At 35.1% G+C, this 22,522-nt stretch overlaps 1 protein-coding gene across 3 annotated transcripts in view; it reads left to right on the plus strand.

The window, feature by feature from the left end:
- CUL4B (cullin 4B) overlaps positions 1–22,522 on the plus strand; it is a 52,517-nt gene that overhangs the window by 3,755 nt on the left and 26,240 nt on the right. For all 3 annotated transcript variants that reach the window (XM_057496158.1, XM_057496159.1, XM_057496157.1), the window contains 9 exons: positions 8,171–8,273; positions 8,771–8,841; positions 10,481–10,554; positions 11,336–11,498; positions 11,644–11,733; positions 12,034–12,116; positions 12,761–12,828; positions 14,065–14,183; positions 14,757–14,949. In XM_057496158.1, the coding sequence (XP_057352141.1) occupies positions 8,171–8,273; positions 8,771–8,841; positions 10,481–10,554; positions 11,336–11,498; positions 11,644–11,733; positions 12,034–12,116; positions 12,761–12,828; positions 14,065–14,183; positions 14,757–14,949 (964 nt within the window). The remainder of the gene's footprint in view (positions 1–8,170; positions 8,274–8,770; positions 8,842–10,480; positions 10,555–11,335; positions 11,499–11,643; positions 11,734–12,033; positions 12,117–12,760; positions 12,829–14,064; positions 14,184–14,756; positions 14,950–22,522) is intronic.

Raw genomic sequence — 22,522 nt, forward strand, 5'->3', positions numbered from 1 at the left:
TCTTTTATAATCATCACATATTCTGACATAAACCATGGGTATGTCATATTGGTATAAATTCGGCTTATCTTGGACCCTTCTCATGAGGATCTGTAGTTAGGAGTACCTTGTGTTGTCTATAGTAGATCCATAGCCTGGATCCCAAAGATGATTTCTGGTGACATGCTATTTCTTTTTCTTGCTCTTTATATTTGTCTTAATCTCCTGGACTACAAGACACACCTTAGTCAAAAAATGTGCAGCAGGTTGTAGTCTAGCGACTTGGTCTGAGGTTCAGGTTTGTTTCTTTTGCTTAATAAATGGGTCTGTACTTGAAGTGTTTAATTTAAATAGAACTGTTAAGGGCAGTTACTTCTTCAGATTTCTTGCTACCAAGATATTTTGCCCTGTTGTATTTTTGACACAACCAGTTCAAGATGTTATTTTCCATTATAGTGTCAGCAATTTTGTGTATTAAAAAAACTTTAGAGTCCAATAGCTTTAATTTTTTTTGTATTGATGAATACTTCGTAAGAAATTACATCAGTTCAGCTATCAAAATTTGTAGTTTTTATCTATTCATTTTAGTTGCAGAGGTGGTATGGTGATGGACAAGCCCATACTACCCAGAGGATTAAGAGTAAGAAGACAGGTTTGGGATCTACTTTTGGCTGTTCTGACCCTTGTGATCTCAAACAAGGAGCTAAACCTCTCTCAGCATCAGGGTCCTCCTCTGTAAAGTAGGGAAAACTACCTCTCAGGGTTGCCTCTAAGAATCAAGTAAGATGTTTGTGGAAAACACCTTGAAGCACTATGATACAGAAATGTAAGATGATGTTATCATTAGTAGAGCTTTTTCATAAGCCACAGTGTTTTTTCATTGTAATATGTCAGTTGAGATTACCAGTTTTCTGATATGAAAATTAAACAAGTCAGTGCATGCAAAACACTCAAAACGATGCCCAACACATAGTAATGTTGTTCTGTGATGTTATAAGCATTATAATACTGTATAAATGTTAGGTGGTTGTAATACTAGAGATTACTCAAGGATAAGCCCACCTCATTTGGCTATATTGTTATATGACATATATGGCTCCTGGGTTGTACAGTAATAAAAGTAGAATTACGGAATCAGAGTTAGAAAGGCCTTAGAGATCATGTGGTCTAATATCTTTTTTTGTATAGTGTGCATGACAGCCAAGAAAGCAGGTTTGTTTTCTGTCATCTCATTTAAGCATTATAGAAACCCTGTGTGAAGTAGATAAGATAGTAGTTATTATCCCCACTCTGTTGATGAGGAAATCTCAGAGAAGTTAACACACTCAGAGTCATATATTGGCAGTACAGGGGACTTAAATGGAAATGCCCAAGTTTCTAGTCCAGTGCACTTCCACTACCATGCTGCCTCAGTAATGCACCATAGCACTTCAGGTACCTCTGTAGTGCACTATTTGAAGCAAAGTTTTACTTTAGGAAGAAAACTCTTTTGTCACCAAAGAAGGTAATTTTTTTCATTCATGCATGTATGTGGTGTTTATCTAGGTATGCTGGTGTACTAACTTCAATGTGTTAATTTCATGTTCATAACATACTGATTGAGGTTGTTAATGAACACTGTTTACTTCACCTTGAATATTTTTCTTAGAGCTTTGGGGTTCAAAAGTATTTTTCCTGATAAATTGATTCTGTTAGATCTGTTTGTATTTCAAGAGCTCATAGCTTACATTTTTTGTGTTTTTCCTTTTTGTACTTCAGAATTCTACCTGCTGTTGCTCAAATTACATTTTTTTAGTCTAAAATTGATTACAACTTATCACTCTTGGTGTTTCTCATAGTATTTCACTATGTTAGTTCTTAATTACATCTATAATAAATTCAAAAGCATTTATTTCTACTACTCTTGTTGTTTTTGACCTTAATTTTATAAATGTTCCTTTGGATTGGTCTCTGAAAGATTATTTTGAGATGTTCCGAGTTCAAAAAAAAGGATAAAAGGATAAAAGGGAATAAAATTATTTTGTGCTCTCTGGATTTCAGGTGCTTGTTTGATTTTGATTAGTTGATATGTAATATAAAAGTACTTTGTGAAAATGGAAACAATGTAGAAGTAGGTAGAATACCAAACAAAAGTTCTCCAAATCCCTCATTCCCCCATCCCACCCTCTGTTCCTGAAGTGAACATTTATTTGGCATGTATCTGTGCAGAACTTTTTTCTATGCATGCAAAAGCATTTTGCTTTAAAGCTTAAGCACGGAAGTCCCTAGTGTGGACTGCATGTACTGCCTCCCAAGTTTTTAATTTCTAGAAAAGAACATGCTTTTCTGAGTACATCTGCACTCAGTAAATGAACACTGTCTTTTAAGTAAGAATTGTACCTGAGTTTAAAAATCACCTGTCTTTGACAATCTTGAAATCTTGCATAAGTGTGAGGGAATGGTTAATGTTTTGGTTGGGGGTTTTTTTTTGTTTGACCTAGATAGGAATGCACTGACTTGATTTGATCCAGCCTGCCTTAGTTTAGAGATCAGCCACTCATGACAACTTTGTGTGAATTACTTCTCTAAACCTTGGTTTCCTCATTTGCAAAATGGGGAGGCTGACACTACCTATATGGCAGGGTTGTTTAGTTGTAAATAAAATAAAAAGTACTCATTACAGTACCTGCTATATATTGGTGTCATCAATGCCGATGATGATAAGTGAGTCTTTTTTTTTTCCCTTTGTCTCCCTTTTTTAAAAAATTCATTTTGTTATCATTAATCTACAATTACGTGAAGAACATTATGTTTACTAGACTCCCTCCTTCACCAAGTCCCCCCCATAAACCCCACTACAGTCACTGTCCGTCAGCATAGTAAGATGCTGTAGAATCACTACTTGTCTTCTCTGTGCTGCACTTCCCTCCCTATGCCCACCCCACATTATACATGCTAATCGTAAAGCCCCCTTTCTTTTTTCCCCTTATCTCTGCTTTCCCACCTGTCCTCCCCAGTCCCTTTCCCTTTGGTAACTGTTAGTCCATTCTTGGGTTCTGTGATTCTGCTGCTGTTTTGTTCCTTCAGTTTTTTCTTTGTTCTTATACTCCACATATGAGTGAAATCATTTGGTACTTGTCTTTCTCCGCCTGGCTTATTTCACTGAGCATAATACCCTCTAGCTCCACTCATGTTGTTGCAAATGGTAGGATTTGTTTTCTTCTTATGGCTGAATAATATTCCATTGTGTATATGTCCCACATCTTCTTTATCCATTCATCTACTGATGGACACTTAGGTTGCTTCCATTTCTTGGCTATTGTAAAAAGTGCTGTGATAAACATAGGGGTGCATCTGTCTTTTTCAAACTGGGCTGCTGCATTCTTAGGGTAAATTCCTAGAAGTAGAATTCCTGGGTCAAATGGTATTTCTTTTTTGAGGAACCTCCATACTGCTTTCCACAATGGTTGAACTAATTTACATTCCCACCAGCAGTGTAGGAGGGTTCCCCTTTCTTCACAACCTCGCCAACATTTGTTGTTGTTTTGTCTTTTGGATGTTGGCAATCCTTACTGGTGTGAGGTGATATCTCCTTGTGGTTTTAATTTGCATTTCTCTGAAGTGAGTCTTTTTTAAAAGGTTAATTTTTATTTTAAGATTACATTTTATTATATAGCCCTCTGGGCCAGAACAGCTGGCTGATAAATAGATTACTTTCCAAATGTGCATCAGTAGATTCCATTAGACAAACTGAAAAAATAATAGAAAAAGAGGGGAACTCTCTGGGAACAGTGTACTTCTGCACTTCTCAAGAATGTCTTGTTTTTACATGTGGTGTCTTAATAGGTGGAATTTTGGTTTTGGCATGTGACTTTTTTTACTAAGTAATATTTTAAATAATGGGATTAGTTTATCTGTTAACAAACAGGACCTCTTGTTTGGCTAGCTTTTTGTGAAAGAAATCTTAAATAATGAACCTTTATTTAATGATGCATTTACTGAGTAGCTGACCATAAGACTGGAAGCAAGTAGTGTGTCCACCTCAGTGTAAGTTATTATCTATTGTAAACCTGGTTGCTTAAGCAGTCAGTGGGTAGTTAGGAGAGTAGTTAGATTCTTAGCAGAGATGCCTAGCTGTCATATTCCATGTAAGTTTAACTGTTGTCACTCTGTTGACATTTATAAACTTAATCTGTCACAGTATATATTGCTCTTTTTACTGAATGTTAATCAGTTCTATGCCTGCTGTTTAAAAAACTGCAACTATAAATTCTTAGATCTTGGTAATTTCATTCCATTTTATTTAAGTCCTTTTAACTAGATGTAAAAAGAAAGATGATTTAGGTTTCATTAGTTGGCTTCCTTTCTGCAAATGTTTAGTTTTTTATATATTTTGAGTATATTATAGCCATTTTTATAGATGTAAAAAGATAGTTTAGATTTTATAGTTGTATCACTTGTTGAAGAGTTTTGTGATGTGCTTTTCTTTCTTCAAGCATGGTTTGAAGAATTAAGACCCAGTCTATTAGGCCAGTGACCAGAGTTCAGCACCCTGGTGGGAAGTTAATCTTTCTCAGAAAAATTTCTAGATTTCCTCCCTTACCATGTTTAATTCTTTATTTTTTTGTGATCTTTTTATTAATTGTTATTTTAATCCTCTTCATTTTTTATTCTAGTTCTCTCACCCTTATTGCCACTCCTTCCATGGTCTCAAATGCAACCTTTTATGTCCTTGCTGTTTCTTAAACCCTATATTTCCCAAAGCATCACATTTTACAAACTGTAGCTCTGCATTTCATTTGCTACACATTTATGTTTTCTTTGGAGTGTATTTTTGCTTTTTGTTTGTTTTTTTTCAAATACGATTTTGATGTGACATGGATGGATTTTGTATGGAAGGGGCTAAGATTTGAAGGAATAAAGGTTAAATTTTGCTAGAATGTTTTTATTTTATACCTGACTACCTTCAAAAAGGATGTAAGGCAGCATATTTACCAGTAATGATTGAGAACTTAAGTGAAAAGAGTTTTATTTAGAAGATGTGTGAAACTATCTATAATCTGTTTAATATAAATAGTTGCCTGTGAAATGAGGTTATTTTACTAATTAGTTATACTAGATCAAACTTCAGGGGTTTCCCTAGTGTTTACTGAAATGTAAAATAATTAATACATTTCTGAAAGTGCATTTCAAAGATTGACTTAGCACTTTCTATTTCATGTTTCTATCCCAGCCCCTAATGGGATATAGAGTATTAAGTAAACACACACTCAGTCCGTATTGAATCAGTGACTGATTACTGTTGTACAAAGCTGGACAGATGCCATGGGCCTATAGAGATCACCTAGTCCTTGCCACTAAGGTGCATATTCTAGTAGGTTCCTGATAGTGGTTTGTGACCAGCTTTTTTTTTAAAGAAATAAAATAGGAAACATCAGAGCATATCATACATAGTAATGATAAGTGTACTTTCATGAAAATTTTGTTTCAATTACATTAACTTATTTTTATGTACAATTGATTGTGACATAAAATGTGTTTTTTAGTGTGGCTTGTCAAAAAATTTTTGGAAGTCATTTTTTAGGCAATACACAACTGCTTCAAACAAACCTTCCTTATAAGTGAGGAAAGCAGAGTGTTTAGATCACAGGGTGTATGGAAGATTATAAACAGCCATAAATAGCAAGATTGAACCTTGAATACCATGCTATAAAGTCTCGTGGTAGGGAAGGTGAAAGGGTTTTATTGTGTGAGGCAAGTATTTAAGTTTTTTGAATAGTTAATATATTCATCTGATTCAAAGTCCAAAATATATTACAGAGCATGTAATGAAAAGTTTCATTTCCATTCCATCCTCCAACCCTTCTTCCCCCCTGCTAGTTTCCCTCTCCACAAACACTAGTTTTGGGGTTATCTTTCTGGAGATACTTCATGTATAAACAACTCTGTGTTTTTATTCATTTTATCTTTTTTACGTAAGTGATAGTAGACCATGTACCATACTGCACAATTCAGTCCTTTGTATTGTTTATGGGATTTCTTCCTAATAGCACATGAAGAAGTACTTGATGGGAGGCTTTCAAAGAAGGGAAATTACTAGAGCTGGTCTATATGTTAAGAAGCAGTCAAAGCTTAAATTGGAGAAGCAGAGTGTTCTCTTCCAACTTGACCTTCAAAACTCACCTTAGATGCTCCTGCCTTTCCTGCTTTTCTTGCCCCTTAACATCTTAAACCATCCTCCAACTAAACACACGTGAGGCTGTAAACATAAAACCCAGGTTAATCCTCTGTTTCCCACTATTTCCACTAGCTCTTTATCCATTTCCCCCAGGGTCTTTGGGACTCTACCTCTTTACCTACACATAGGAATCCTTGCATGACTTCCCCCTGCCCTAAATACTAGGTTGGGGCCTTGCCTGTATGCTTATCCCCATTTTAGCAAATAGCACAGGATATCATAACTGTATGTTTTCTGGCCAGTTTTCTTATTACAGTATAAGCCCCTTCTATGTGCAGGACACATTGCTAGCTTTAAGTAGATCAGATTTTTAAATATTTACTATATTCACCTGGTTCAAAGCATAAGTATTAACATGTAGATAAATGAGCACATGGTCTCTGTCCTTATGGAGAATTGAGGGACAGATTATACACATAAAAAGATGCCGTGTTGACTCAGTGACAAGTCAGTGTGGTATGATTGGTGATAGTGCCAGGTGAGTCACTGGTAGCTGAGGCAGTTAAGGAAAGCTTACTGGAAGAAGTGGGGCCTGGCCAAGTAGTAAGGGAAAATGGTATCATGTGTGAGAAGATAGGTCCAGTGAGAACTACTGCATGGTTCTTGAGAAAGGAACCAGCAGAAGAGAGTGGGAGAAGTAGGAGTTGGAGAAGCACTAGAAGTGGGAAATGTGGAGAAGATGAATTCTGAAGACAGAATCTAAGCAGGGAAATGAGAAATGCTCAGATAATAAGTCACTAAAAGGAACACCAAGAAACAGTGAGAATCTGAAGGAGGAAGGGGGAAGAATCCATAGAGGACCAATGGGAACAGAGAGGCACAGGAAATAAACAAAAATGCAACCTTTAGACATTTGTGGCCTAGCCCAAGGCCATATGGGAAGTGGCCAGTAGAGACTCAGCCTTCTTATTCGTCCCCAGCTGCTGAGTCTAATTGGCTTGCTGTTTCCTGGTAAGGTGCACTGACTTTCCTCCAGTGGTATTATTTGCTAACTTACTCACTGGACCCACATACAGGGATATGACTTCCAACTACATATTTAAAAAATTCCACTTCAACCAGCAGAACCTGGATGCTCCCTTCTCCCTTTGAGTCAGTTTCAATGGAATTTTTGCCTTTTGTTGTGGTGAAAAAGGAATCCTGGTGTTATACTTAAGTCATTACTAGTTGGGATTGTAGATTGTCGGTTGATCCAAAGACTTGTGCTGTGTCATTTTACTTTTGAAAGTCTTGATACATAAAGCAAGAAACTCACTGAAATCTAAAGTTTGTCCTTTGGGAATCTGAGTAAAAAAAACCACCAATCCAACTACTAGAATGAAGTACAATACAGTTATTTCTATTGTAATTAATGTTTATTCAGTTGTTCAGATTTTTAAATCTGTAGTTAAATATCCTTAAACTGAAATGTTGGAGAAAAATACTTAATGTTTAGTTACATCCTACTTATAATAACTGCTATCAATAATTTATGAATTGTTCTGTTTAGGAAAACCAAAGAAAGTATAAGTAAGTAATTCAATGGTGGTTCAGCTGCACAACCCATCTCATAAACAATTGGTGAAATTATTTTTCAGACTCAAAATGGAATTCTGCTTATAAAAATAATTAACATGTTAAGGACAAGATACCATTTATATGTAATAGTTGCTATAAATTGGGTATCTTCACATCCAATGATGTATTTGGCTTGATTACCTCCACCCTTAACCTGTACAGCCATAATAAATACATTATTCTGTGTGTGTGTGTGTGTGTGTGTGTGTGTGTGTTGGGGGTTTTTGGTACAATACATTGGTTATGGAAAAGTTCACCCACATTGATATTTTGTTGTTTTACTTCATGTTTTAAGTGGAGGAAGAGCCTTTTTTATAAATTGACATGATAAAGATAACAAAATAAGAGTTTCAAGTAAATAATCAGACTCCCCTCCTCTCATTCTCACCTTAAACAATTATGTGTTTAATCTTGAAGGCTGTAGAAAATCTCTGTTCATACAAGATTTCTGCAAACTTGTACAAACAGCTGAGACAGATTTGTGAAGATCACATCAAAGCACAAATTCACCAGTTCAGAGAATATCCTTTTAAAAACAAAAAACTTGCATTTTCATCTTCTCCCTTGCTTCCTATCCCTCACTGTTTAAGCCAGCTTGAAATGGAGTGGTTGTGTTTTGTATATTTGTTATTTTTGTTCATTTTCCTTCTAGGGAAAGAAGAAACAATTTTGACTTCAGCTTTAATTAGGTCCAAATCTACTTTGTGGTTTCAGTGTAAATAAGATGCCCTTATGTCTTTACCCTTTTTGTCCTAGCAACTTTCCACTTGAAAAAAAAAGGGAAAACATAAACTGAAAGCACAATACTCAGTTATGTCTAAGACTTGTTTTTAAAGGTATTTTTTAGTGAGATCTAAAATTTTTTATGGTTTAAAAAATAAACATTTTGTTCCTTAATTAAGTGCTGTATTGTTTCACAATTAAGTATGTGATGTTCCATATTTAAGACAAATGTACTCTTACATTGCATGTATTACTTGTACTAAGCACTGTAAAATATCCTTAACATATATCTCAAGGATTCATTGGATAGTGTTCTTTTTCTAAAGAAGATTGATCGATGCTGGCAAAACCATTGCAGACAAATGGTAAGCTGAAAAAAGTATCCCATTATAGCTAAATATTGTAGTTAAAAAAATTAATTTCTTCCAATACAGGAATGTTAGTTTTAAAAGATTCACAGTAAGGGGGACCACCTCAGTATCTGCTCTTGTCCTAAATTGGAAACTAATTTTGGTTCAGTTAAGTAAACCAACATTTTAGAGGGACTTACACCTTAGGATGATTTTAATTTTTGTCACACTTAACCAAATAGTATTTATCTCATGAAAAATTTTTATTCTGTCTGTCAGCCTTGATGGATATCCTGACCACTACGGTTGACCCATAAATAACAGGATTGTTGATCCTGACCTGTGCAGTTGAAAATCCACGTGTAACTTAAATTCACGAAAAATTTACTAATAGCCCACTGCTGATTTTACGGTAGTAAATGATAAAGTAGACAAGTATCTACATATACTTTATGCATTCATGGCATACCTTTCTCTTAATTTTTTCAACATTTCTTCTAGGCTACGCAGTTTACAAATTTTTTCATCTTGTCACAAATCTCCAAAAAGTTCTCCAATATGTTTATTTTTTAAAAATCCATGTAAGTGGACTTGCACAGTTCAAACACATGTTTTTCAAGGGTCAGCTATACTTGGTTACCTATGAAGGCACTTGATAGTCCTGTATTTTATCTTATACAGGTCATAATAACCTTTTATTTTTTTATTTTTTATTTTGAGATTTTTCTTTTTTCTTTTATTTTTAATTAAGGTATCATTGATAGACAATCTAATGAAGGTTTCACATGAGCAACACTGTGATTTCAACATTCACCCATATTATCAAGTTCCCCACCCCCACCCCATTGCAGTCACTATCCATCAGCATAGTAAGATACTATAGAGTCATTACTTGTCTTCTCTGTGCTATACTGCCTTCCCTGTGGCCTACCTATATTGTGAGTGCTAATTATAATGCCCCTTAATATCCCCTTCTCCCTCCCTCCCCACCTGCCCTCCCCAACCCCTTCCCTTTAGTAACTGCTAGTCCCTTCTTGGAGTTTGTGAGTCTGCTGCTGTTTTGTTCTTTCAGTTTTGCTTTGTCGTTATACTCTACAAATGAGTAAAATCATTTGGTACTTTTCATTCTCTGCCTAGCTTATTTCACTGAGCATAATACACTCTAGCTCCATCCATGTTGCAAATGGGAGAATTTCTTTTCTTTTTATGTCTGAATATTCCATTGTATAACATTTTCTTTTTAATCCAGTATACCTATATTCTGTTAAATTGAAAATCTTAAAAATCCACCCCCAACCCCAGATACCACATACACAATTTAAGGCAGCAGCATCCTGAGCGCTATTTCTGAGGAAGGTTTGTATGTGTGTTCCTTTGAGTCCCTGTTTTTATTTTCAGTTACTTCCCAAGTTGCAAAGTCATAGGCCCATTTTAAGTATCCTTTTTCTGGAAACTGCAGTGAGGATTAAGACAGTAGAATAGTTTCGTAAAAATGGTATGGGTGTATATACAGTAGATATGTTGATCTGTATGTTTAATACTACTAGTCTATATATATACAAGTGAACCCTGCAACTTTATTCTTATTTTATTGAGAGTGAATATTTCAACTTCATAAAATATATAAATTATTTGATTTCTTTTTCATTGGCAGATCATGATCAGGAGCATTTTTTTGTTTCTGGATAGAACTTACGTTCTTCAGAATTCAATGCTACCCTCCATTTGGTAAGGATGCCAGAAAAAGATTATGGAACGATTTGTCAGAAATCATAGTCAAATCTTAACTACACTTATGGAAGAGAGTGATACTGTAAATATTCTTCTAAAAACCCATATTTAGCTTCAAAACTTACATTTATAGCAGTTTTACCTTTTTAATTATGTTTTGCCTAAGCTAATATTGGAGATAACATTCCCTAAGCATATATATAATAATTTATGAAGTTTTTTTGTTAGCCAGGGGGATGAAGTTTGCTCTGGACTACCTATGAGTGTGTCGTTTTTGTTGCTAATCAAGAGTTTTAACATTATCATGGCAAATTCCATGAATAAATGAAAATAAAATTGTATGATGAGCTCTTCTCCCTATTTGCCTAGCATCTACCTATAGCAGTTATCAGAGAGTGTACTGATTTTTGAGTACTGAAGCTTGATGACAAATGACTAGTGAAGCCTTCATTACCAGTACATTGAAGACCATTTTATATCTTTTAACCAATATTGTTTCTTGATTTAACCAAGGAAGAAATCCACCAAAGGAAATAATATAACAAAATTTAGTTATGGAAGAAGACAAGAATTTAGCTTTGTGTCTCGTTAGAGATAAAATGAGTGTCCTGTATGCTTTGATCTAATAATGTTCTCTAAAATGTGTGGAATTTATCTTTTTACCATTGCTGCTTTGAAGTCTGTCACCCTAATTAACATGTGGTGAGAAGTTAAGCAAGCCTCTCCAGAAGTAGTATTGTTGTCAATTAATTTAGGTTATATATTATTTTTGTTTTAGGGACATGGGACTGGAGTTATTTAGGGCTCATATTATAAGTGATCAGAAAGTCCAGAATAAGACAATTGATGGCATTCTTCTCTTGATTGAGAGGGAAAGAAATGGTGAAGCAATTGATAGAAGTTTACTCCGAAGCCTTTTAAGCATGCTTTCTGATTTGCAAGTAAGTTAACTACTTCACTTACAACAGAGCTGATTGGTATTCCTAGTTTGATATTTAAAAACCAAATCCATAGTACTATTTACATAGAGGACATTCAGTAAATACTTGCTGAATAAGTGAACTTCATTTTGTTCTCCGTTCTCAGATTTATCAAGATTCTTTTGAACAACGATTTTTGGAAGAAACTAACCGGCTTTATGCAGCTGAAGGCCAAAAATTAATGCAGGAAAGAGAGGTATTTAAAACTCATGACTAATAAATCCACTGTGTCTCACAATAGAGCTTTCCTTGATAGAACATAAACTGCCCTTGCATTTACCTTCCCAACATGGTGATGCTCTTCTCTCACTTAGGTGCTCCTTTCTTTTCTCTCTTCTTAAAGGCCAGAATTCTGGATCATAAACTCTACCTATAATTTTACATATGATTCAACCCTGTCACATTTGACAGGGCTGCTCCCAGGATCTTTTGGACTTGGCATTTTCTGAATGATTTATGGGGAGAAAAACAATAATATAAAAAACTATCTTTGTAGGTTCCTGAATATCTTCATCATGTTAACAAACGTCTAGAAGAAGAAGCAGACAGACTTATTACTTACTTAGATCAGACCACCCAGTAAGTATTACATGCTCAGTCTAATAGCCTTAACCTGTGCTGTTCAATCATTTAAAGCCCTTACAGCATTCCCAAACCTGTTCCTCTTAGTAACTAGTTTTGGATGTGATTTGAGATTTTCAACAATTGTTTTCATAATGCAAAGTTCAAGTTGTTCTTTTCCTTAATTAGATTTAATCAATATTTGATTATGGCTGTGTGTATGTGTTTAGGACATAGTTTAAAAATAGTATTAGAGGCTAATGTGATCTTTGAAATCTTCAGGTTGATTAAAATTCTTAGAAGGAACTGTTTCTGTGCTTTCCTAAACCAACCAAGGGATTCCTGTAAACAGCATAGATAACTTCTTTGCCTTCCTAACAAAAACAGAGAAACTTGGAAAAAGCCATTTTATATCTTTGAACTAATCTTGCCAGTGCAAGACTATGGAAATATTATTTCACGATGTAAATCAAATTCTGAAATACACAGTATTTTCCTTTTAGGCATAAAGTAGGGGAACTCTGATCACCAATAAATTTATACATAGGATGGGAATATTCAAATTAACATAAAACAAGCTATTTATGTTTTTTTGCCCAGGAGGGGCTTTAAATTTTCAGCAAAGTCAAATGTCAATAATTGTAAACTTTTTTTCCTTGTAGGAAGTCATTAATTGCTACTGTAGAAAAACAGCTTCTAGGTGAACACTTAACAGCAATTCTTCAGAAAGGTAATTGGCCATTTATAAATAAGAGATTACTTTTAAAATGGTAGCAGCAAACAAGTAGAAAAAATTTTGAAGATTACTCTTTTAAAAGATTGACAGTATGTGGCTGCATTTCTGAGGATGGACACATCCCTTCTTCCATATTCATCACAGTAAACTTAGAGGAGGTGCCCTTTTCTTTAACTTAAAGTCACAGGAACTGAGAGGAGAGTTGTCCACCAACACCAGTAAAGAAACAGTGGTAATTTGGGAAATCTTGACTTAATTTGTAAGACTACAGTAAGGAATGGCATTCCTTTTTACACTGTTTTTGTTCACAGCATGTAAAACCAAGCACTTGTACTAATCCCAAGTGATCTTTTAAGAGTGTACCCTCAATTTTGACAATGCCACAAATAGGCAAAAGTCTTACCTTTCTCTTCAAACCATTGTGTATTTTGTATAAAATGGATATATTTTAGAACTTCAATGCAATTACACTATTATTTCATTCTGAAAAATCAATTTATTAGAGCCTCATTTAAACTTGGCCTATTAACTCCAAGAAGGGACTAGCGGTTACCAAAGGGGAGGGATGGGGGAGGGTGGATCAGGAGGGAGGGAGGGAGATGGGGATTGAGGGGTATTATGTTTCGTACACGTGGTGTGAGGGGTCACGGGGAAAACAGTGTAGCACAGAGAAGGCAAACAGTGAATCTGTGGCATCTTACTACACTGATGGACAATGACTGCAATGGGGCATGGGGGGGACTCGATAAAATGGGTGAATGTAGTAACCACATTGTTTTTCTTGTGAAACCTTCATAAGAGTGTATATCAATGATACCTTAATAAAAAAAACTTGGCCTCTTAATGCATAGTTTTTGATATACCACAACCAGATCCAATACTCTGAAATATAGCTACATACATTAATTAATGCCTGATATAATATGGCTACTGCACACAAGTTACTTTTGTGTGTTTATGTAAACTAGTGTTTATAGATTGGTTTATACATCTGATCTACCATCTAGACTAAAGTTAGGGTTTAAAAAAAAATTTATATATAGACTAACATTCCCTGTATTTATTTTTCACTTGGAAAGGTGATTGTCTGAGTTTAATTCTAAACAGATCTCCATGATAAAATTTATAGATTAGTCATAGTTCAGACCAGTATTTTAATAACTAATTTTCATTAAAATATCTGACATTTTTGTTCAATGCTTTTTAATGCTAAAATGTTTGAAAATTCAGGTTTAAATAACCTCCTTGATGAAAACCGAATTCAAGATTTATCTCTCCTGTATCAGCTCTTCAGTAGAGTTCGAGGTGGAGTTCAGGTTCTCTTGCAGCAGTGGATTGAGTACATTAAGGTATTAACAGTTAACCTGTGATTTTTTTTTTCTCTCATGCCTTATAAACTATATACCCAGAATGCATGTCAGCAAGGATTTCTTACTTTTAGATCCATTTTATTTAAGTAATGAAAGTTTTGAGAGCAGTTGTCCTGAAAATGAAAGCTGTGTGGCAAATTAGCAATAAAACAGTTGCCTTCTTAATATGTGACGACATCTCTAACTCCAATACTTGCAACAGTGAATGTGGAAAAAGAAAGAGGACTTTCCTGCTCCAAAATTTCTCTCTTCAATCTTACACATGAAGCCAGAGTGCCATTTTTAAAAAGTTCAAAGCAGACTTCTTTAAGAGTATGGGGAAAGAGCCTAGAGATTTAAAGTAATACCTCATTATGATATTGTATACCAAGTGGTCATTCCTTATTTTATGGTTATAGATGAATGGTATCAATCTGGGTGTTTTATCACTTTATTTTCTTTTACTGACTTCAGAAACAGCTTTATCTTGCTTTTAATTTCTACCTCCTTAATATATGATTTGGGGATTATTTTCATAGACAATTCTAGTAAAAAGTGGTAATTTTTTTTTAGGCATTTGGCAGCACTATTGTAATTAATCCTGAAAAAGATAAAACCATGGTTCAAGAACTGCTGGATTTTAAAGATAAGGTTGACCATATAATTGATATCTGTTTTCTGAAGAATGAAAAATTTATCAACGCCATGAAAGAAGCATTTGAAACATTCATTAACAAAAGACCAAACAAACCTGCTGAACTTATAGGTATATTTTCAGTCCTTTTTTTCCAGTTGTTTAATGTTTTTTTATTCATGAAATTCCAGTTGATCTGAAACTTTGACAGGGTTGTAGTATACTAATACCTCATTTGTTTGGGGTTGCTTAGCTGGTTGTTAGTAAGAACCTAGATGTAAGGAATAAATCCTTCAAGCTAAAGAATATCTCAAAGCCCACATGTCAAACCTGGTGTTTCTTTCTTCATAAGACAGTACATTGGACCCTATTTACATTTTTCATAATAAGCTTGATGTTTGTTTTCCAAACCAACAGCAGTTTGCAAGTGGGGCAAATTTTAGAGGCTTACACTTAGGGCTATAAGGAAGAATAACATGAAATTACAGCTGCCAATGAGAAAGGGAAAATGTCCAAGACAAAAATAAGCCTAATACTTTGGCCCATTTAGTGTAATCTTGTGGTATACTGCAGTGCTTCTCAGGTTTTCCTTCCCAAATACCCCATAATGTCAGAGGAGGAGGTACCTTGAGAAGGTCTAGGGTCCTATGCCAAAAGGATGAAATTATGTTGGTCTACGACTTATCCTTAAAATTTTTGCAAATTTTGCCTTCTATTCTGTAATGTATCTGGTTTGTTTTACTAGAAAAGTAGTGTTTAAGATTGGACACCCAGTAGATGTGCTGTATCTATATAATACAATATTATATTAGTTTCAGGTATACAACATGGTGATTCTGTATTTGTATACATTTGTATTTGTATAAATGTGGTTGTTATCTGTCACATTAGAAAATTACTACAATTGATTATATTCCCCATGATTTATTTATTTATAACTAAGTTTGTGCTTTTTAATCCCCTTTCCCCAAAACCCTACTCCTAATGCCCTTCCCCTCTGTCAACCACCCGTCTGTCCTCTTATGTAAGTTTGGGTTTTGTTTTGTTTTGTTTGTTTTGGATTTTAGGTACCACATAAGTGAAATCATGCAGTATTTGTCTTCCTGTGGCTAAATTGTTTCACTTAGCATAATACCCTCTAGGTCCTTCCATGTTGGCAAGATTTCATTCTTTATCATGACTGAGTAGTATTCTGTTGTGTATATACAAACCACATCTTTATTCATTCATACATCTAATGGACATGTAGGTTGTTTCCATATCTTGGCTATTGTAAATAATGTGAGGAAGATAGGGGTGCATACATCTTTTTGAATTAGTGTTCTCATTTTCTTAAGATAGATACCCAGCAGTGGAATTGCTGAATCATATCGTAGATCTATTTTTAATTTTTTGAGATTACCTCCATACTGTTTTCCTTAGTGGCTATAATAATTTATATCCCCACCAACAGTGTAAAAGGGTTCCCTTTTCTACACATCCTTGCCAAACACTTATTTCTTATCTTTGGTAATAGCTGTTCTAACAGGTGTGAGATGGTATCTCATTTTGGTTTTGATTTTCATTTCCCTGATGATTAGTGATATTGAGTGTCTTATGTGTCTGTTGGCCATCTGTATGTCTTTGGAAAAATGTTTATTCAGAATCTATGCCCATTTTTTTTTTGTAGATAATTATTTTTTTATTGAAGGGTAGTTGACACGGTATTACATTACATTAGTTTCAGGTGTACAACATAGTGATTCAACATTTATATACATGACAATTCTAGGTACCAGCTATCACCATACCAAGTTGTTACAATATCTTGACTATATTCATTACATCCCGGTTACTTATTATTTTACCATTGGAAGTGAATACTTTTTTTTGTGTGTGTGTGTGTGAGGGCATCTCTCATATTTATTGATCAAATGGTTGTTAACAACAATAAAATTCTGTATAGGGGAGTCAATGCTCAATGCACAATCATTAATCCACCCGAAGCCTAATTTTCGTCAGTCTCCAATCTTCTGAGGCATAACAAACAAGTTCTTACATGGAGAACAAATTCTTACATTGTGAATAAGTTCTTACATGGTGAACATTACAAGGGCAGCCGTCACAGAAACCTTCAGTTTTGCTCATGCATTATGAACTATAAACAGTCAGTTCAAATATGAATACTCATTTGATTTTTATACTTGATTTATATGTGGATACCACATTTCTCTCTTTATTATTATTATTTTTAATAAAATGCTGAAGTGGTAGGTAGATACAAGATAAAGGTAGAAAACATAGTTTAGTGTTGTAAGAGAGCAAATGTAGATGATCAAGTGTGTGCCTGTATCTATGCCCATTTTTAAGTCAGTTTTTTTTTTCTTATTGACTTGTGTGAGTTCTTTATATATGTTGGATATTAACTCCTTAACATATATGTGATTTGCAAATATCTTCATCCCATCTTCTCCTGAAAGGTTCCCTTTCCATTTTGTTGATTATTTCCTTCACCATGCAAAAGCTTTTATGTATTTTGTTGAAAGCTTATTCTTGGTTTTGTTTCCCTTGCCTTTGGAGTAAGGTCTGAAAAAGCATAGATAAAACTAATGTTAAGGAGCTTACAGTCTGTTTTCTCCTAGGAGTTTATGGTTTCAGATCTTACATTCAAATCTTTAATCCATTTTGAGTTATTTTTAGTGTGTGGTGTATGATAGTGGTCCACTTCATTCTTTTACATGTAGCTATCCAGTTTTCCCCAACATCATTTATTGAAGAGACTGTCTTTTCCCCAGTGTATATTTGTGCCTCCTTTGTAAAGTAATTGATGATACATATGCATGGGTTTATTTTTGGCTCTATCATATTCTGTTGAGCTATATATATCTATCTGTATTTTTGTGCCAATACCATACTGTTTTGATTACTGTAGCTTTATACTATAATTTGAAATCAGGAAGTGATACCTCCAGTTTTGTCCTTGTCAAGATTGTTTTGGCTATTTCAAGTCTTGTGACTCCATGCAAATTTTATAACTATTCTGGTTTTGTGGAAAATGTCGTTGGAATTTTAATAGGAATTGCATTGAGTCTGTAGATTGCTTTGGTTTACTATTGATGTTTTAACAATACCCTTCCAATTCATTAGCACAGAATATCTTTCCAATTACTTGTATCATCTTTAGTTTCTTTCATCAATGTCTTAACGGTTTTCCATGTACAGGTCTTTTACCTCCTTGGTTAAATTTATTCCTAGATATTTTATTCTTTGTGATGTGATTGTAAATAGGATTGTTTTCTTAATTTCTCTTTCTGAAAATTTGTTATTAGTGTATAGAAATACAGCATACATTTGTATATTTCAATATCCTGCAACTTCACTGAATTCATTTATTCTGTTTTGTTTCTTGGTATCATTAATCTAAAATTACATGAGGAACATTATGTTTACTAGGTTTCCCCCTTCACAAAGTCCACCCCCAAAGCCCCCATTACAGTCACTGTCCATCAGTGTAGTAAGATGCTGTAGAGTCACTACTTGTCTTCTCTGTGTTGCACAGCCCTCCCCATGCCCCCCCACATTATACACGCTAATTGTAATGCCCCCTTTCTTTTAACCCGCCGTTATCCCTCCCTTCCCACCCATCCTCCCCAGTCCCTTTCCCTTTGGTAACCGTTAGTCCATTCTTGGGTTCTGTGATTCTGCTGCTGTTTTGTTCCTTCAGTTTCGTCTTTGTTCTTATACTCCACATATGAGTGAAATCATTTGATACTTGTCTTTCTCCGCCTGGCTTATTTCACTGAGCATAATACCCTCTAGCTCCATCCATGTTGTTGTAAATGGTAGGATTTGTTTTCTTCTTATGGCTGAATAATATTTCATTGTGTATATGTACCACATCTTCTTTATCCATTCATCTACTGATGGACACTTAGGTTGCTTCCATTTCTTGGCTAGTGTAAATAGTGCTGCAATAAACATAGGGGTGTATTTGTCTTTTTCAAGCTGGGCTGCTGCATTCTTACGGTAAATTCCTAGAAGTGGAATTCCTGGGTCAAATGGTATTTCTATTTTGAGCATTTTGAGGAACCTTTCCACAATGGTTGAATTAATTGTATTCCCACCAGCAGTGTAGGAGGGTTCCCCTTTCTCCACAACCTTACCAACATTTGTTGTTGTCTGTCTTTTGGATGTTGGCGATCCTTACTGGTGTGAGGTGATATCTCATTGTGGTTTTAATTTGCATTTCTCTGATGACTAGTGATGTGGAGCATCTTTTCATGTGTCTGTTGGCTATCTAAACTTCTTCTTTGGAGAACTGTCTGTTCAGCTCCTCTGTCCATTTTTTAATTGGATTATTTGATTTTTGTCTGTCGAGGTGCGTGAGCTCTTTATATATTTTGAATGTCAACCCTTCATCGGATCTGTCATTTAAGAATATATTCTCCCATACTGTAGGATGCCTTTTTGTTTTATTGATGGTGTCCTTTGCTCTACAGAAGCTTTTCAGCTTGATATAGTCCCACTTGTTCATTTTCGCATTTGTTTCCCTTGCCCGGGGAGATATGTTCATGAAGAAGTTGCTCATGTTTATGTCCAAGAGATTTTTGCCTGTTTCTTTCTAAGAGTTTTATGGTTTCAGGACTTAAATTCAGGTCTTTGATCCATTTTGAATTTGCTTTTGTGTATGGAGTTAGACAATGGTCCAGTTTCATTCTCTTACATGCAGCTGTCCAGTTTTGCCAACACCAACTGATGAAGAGGCTGTCATTTCCCCATTGTATGTCCATGGCTCCTTTATCATGTATTAACTGACCATGTATGTTTGGGCTAATGTCTGGAGTCTCTATGCTGTTCCACTGGTCTGTGTCTCTGTTCTTGTGCCAGTACCAAATTGTCTTGATTGCTGTGGCTTTGTAGTAGAGCTTGAAGTTGGGAAGCGGGACCCCCCCACTTTATTCTTCCTTCTCAGGATTGCTTTGGCTATTTGGGGTCTTTGGTGGTCCATATGAATTTTTGAACTATTTGTTCCAGTTCGTTGAAGAATGCTGTTGGTAATTTGATAGGGATTGCATTAAATCTGAAGACTGCTTTGGGCAGGATGGCCATTTTGATGATATTAATTCTTCCTAGCCAAGAGCATGGGATGAGTTTCCATTTGTTAGTGTCCTCTTTAATTTCTCTTAAGAGTGTCCTGTAGTTTTCAGGGTATAGGTCTTTCACTTCCTTGCTTAGGTTTATTCCTAGGTATTTTATTCTTTTTGATGCAATTGTGAATGGAATTGTTTTCCTGATTTCTTTTTCTGCTAGTTCATTGTTCGTGTATAGGAAAGCCACAGATTTCTGTGTGTTAATTTTGTATCCTGCAACTTTGCTGAATTTAGATATTAGTTCTAGTAGTTTTAGAGTGGAGTCTTTAGGGTTTTTTATGTACAGTATCATGTCATCTGCAAATAGTGACAGTTTGACTTCTTCTTTACCAATCTGGATTCCTTGTATTTCTTTGTTTTGTCTAGTTGCCGTGGCTAGGACCTCCAGTACTATGTTGGATAGCACTGGGGAAAGTGGGCATCCCTGTCTTGTTCCTGATCTTAGAGGAAAAGCTTTCAGCTTCTGGCTGTTCAGTATGATGTTGGCTGTGGGTTTTTTGTATATGGCCTTTATTATGTTGAGGTACTTGCCCTCTATACCCATTTTGTTGAGAGTTTTTATCATGAATGGATGTTGAATTTTGTCGAGTGCTTTTTCAACATCTGTGGAGATGATCATATAATTTTTGTCCTTTTTTTTATGTGGTGGATGATGTTGATGGATTTTCGAATGTTGTACCATCCTTGCATCCCTGAGATGAATCCCACTTGGTCATCGTGTATGATCCTCTTGATGTATTTTTGAATTTGGTTTGCTAATATTTTGTTGAGTATTTTTGCATCTATGTTCATCAGAGATATTGGTCTGTAATTTTCTTTTTTGGTGGGGTATTTGCCTGGTTTTGGTATTAGAGTGATGCTGGCTTCATAGAATGAGTTTGGGAGTATTCCCTCCTCTTCTATTTTTTGGAAAACTTTAAGGAGAATGGGTATTATGTCTTCTCTGTATGTCTGATAAAATTCAGCAGTGAATACATCTGACCCACGTGTATTGCTCTTGGGTAGTTTTTTGATTACCACTTCAATTTTGTTGCTGGTAATTGGTCTGTTTAGATTTTCTGTTTCTTCCTTGGTCAGTCTTGGAAGGTTGTATTTTTCTGGGAAGTTGTCCATTTCTTCTAGGTTTTCCAGCTTGTTAGCATATGTTTTCATAGTATTCTCTAATAGTTCTTTGTATTACTGTGGGTTCCGTCATGATTTTTCCTTTCTCATTTCTGATTCTGTTGATGTGTGTTGATTATCTTTTTCTCTTAATAAGTCTGGCTAGAGGCTTATCTATTCTGTTTATTTTCTCAAAGAACCAGCTCTTGGCTTCATTGATTTTTTTTCTATTGTTTTGTTCTTCTCAATTTTATTTATTTCTTCTCTAATCATTATTATGTCCCTCGTTCTGCTGACTTCAGGCCTCATTTGTTCTTCTTTTTCCAATTTTGGTAGTTCTGACTTTAGACTATTCATTTGGGATTGTTCTTCCTTTTTTAAATATACCTGGATTGCTATATACTTTCCTCTTAAAACTGCTTTTGCTGCATCCCACAGAAGTTGGGGCTTTGTGTTGTTCTTGTCATTTGTTTCCATATATTGCTTGATGTCTATTTTAATTTGGTCATTGATCTATTGATTATTTAAGAGCATGTTGTTAAGCCTCTATGTGTTTGTGAGCCTTTTTGCTTTCTTTGTACAATTTATTTCTAGTTTTATACCTTTGTGGTCTGAGAGGATGGTTGGTAGAATTTCAATCTTTTTGAATTTACTGAGGCTCTGTTTGTGGCCTAGTATGTGGTCTGTTCTGGAAGATGTTCCATGTGCACTTGAGAAGAATGTATATCCTGCTGCTTTTGGGTGTAGAGTTCTGTAGATGTGTGTTAAGTCTATGTGTTCTAGTGTGTTGTTCAGTGCCTCTGTGTCCTTACTTATTTTCTGTCTGGTGGATCTATCCTTTGGAGTTAGTCATGTGTTGAAGTCTCCTAGAACGAATGCATTGCATTCTGTTTCCTCCTTTAATTCTGCTAGTATTTGTTTCACATACGTCAGTGCTCCTCTGTTGGGTGCATAGATAGTTATAATGCTTATATCCTCTTGTTGGACTACCCCCTTTATATTTATGTCATGTCATTCTTTATCTCTTGTTACTTTCTTTGTTTTGAAGTCTATTTTGTCTGATACAAGTACTGCAACACCTGCTTTTTTCTCCCTATTGTTTGCATGAAATATCTTTTTCCATCCCATGACTTTTAGTCTGTGTATGTCTTTGGGTTTGAGGTGAGTCTCTTGTTAGGAGCTTGTAGATGGGTCTTGCTTTTGTATCCATTCTATTATTACTCTGTGTCTTTTGATTTGTGTATTCAGTCCATTTACTTTTAGGGTGATAGTCGATATATATGTACTTATTGCCATTGCAGGCTTTGAGTTCGTGTTACTAAAGGTTCAAGGGTAACTTCTTTACTATGTAACTGTCTAACTTAATTCTTTTAAGCTTTTATAAACACAGTCTGATGATTCTTTATTTCTCTCCCTTCTTATTCTTCCTCCTCCATTCTTTATATGTTAGATGTTTTATTCTGTACTCGTTTGTG

The sequence above is a fragment of the Manis pentadactyla genome, chromosome X (genome assembly GCF_030020395.1).
Source record: "Manis pentadactyla isolate mManPen7 chromosome X, mManPen7.hap1, whole genome shotgun sequence".
Taxonomy (NCBI): domain Eukaryota; kingdom Metazoa; phylum Chordata; class Mammalia; order Pholidota; family Manidae; genus Manis; species Manis pentadactyla.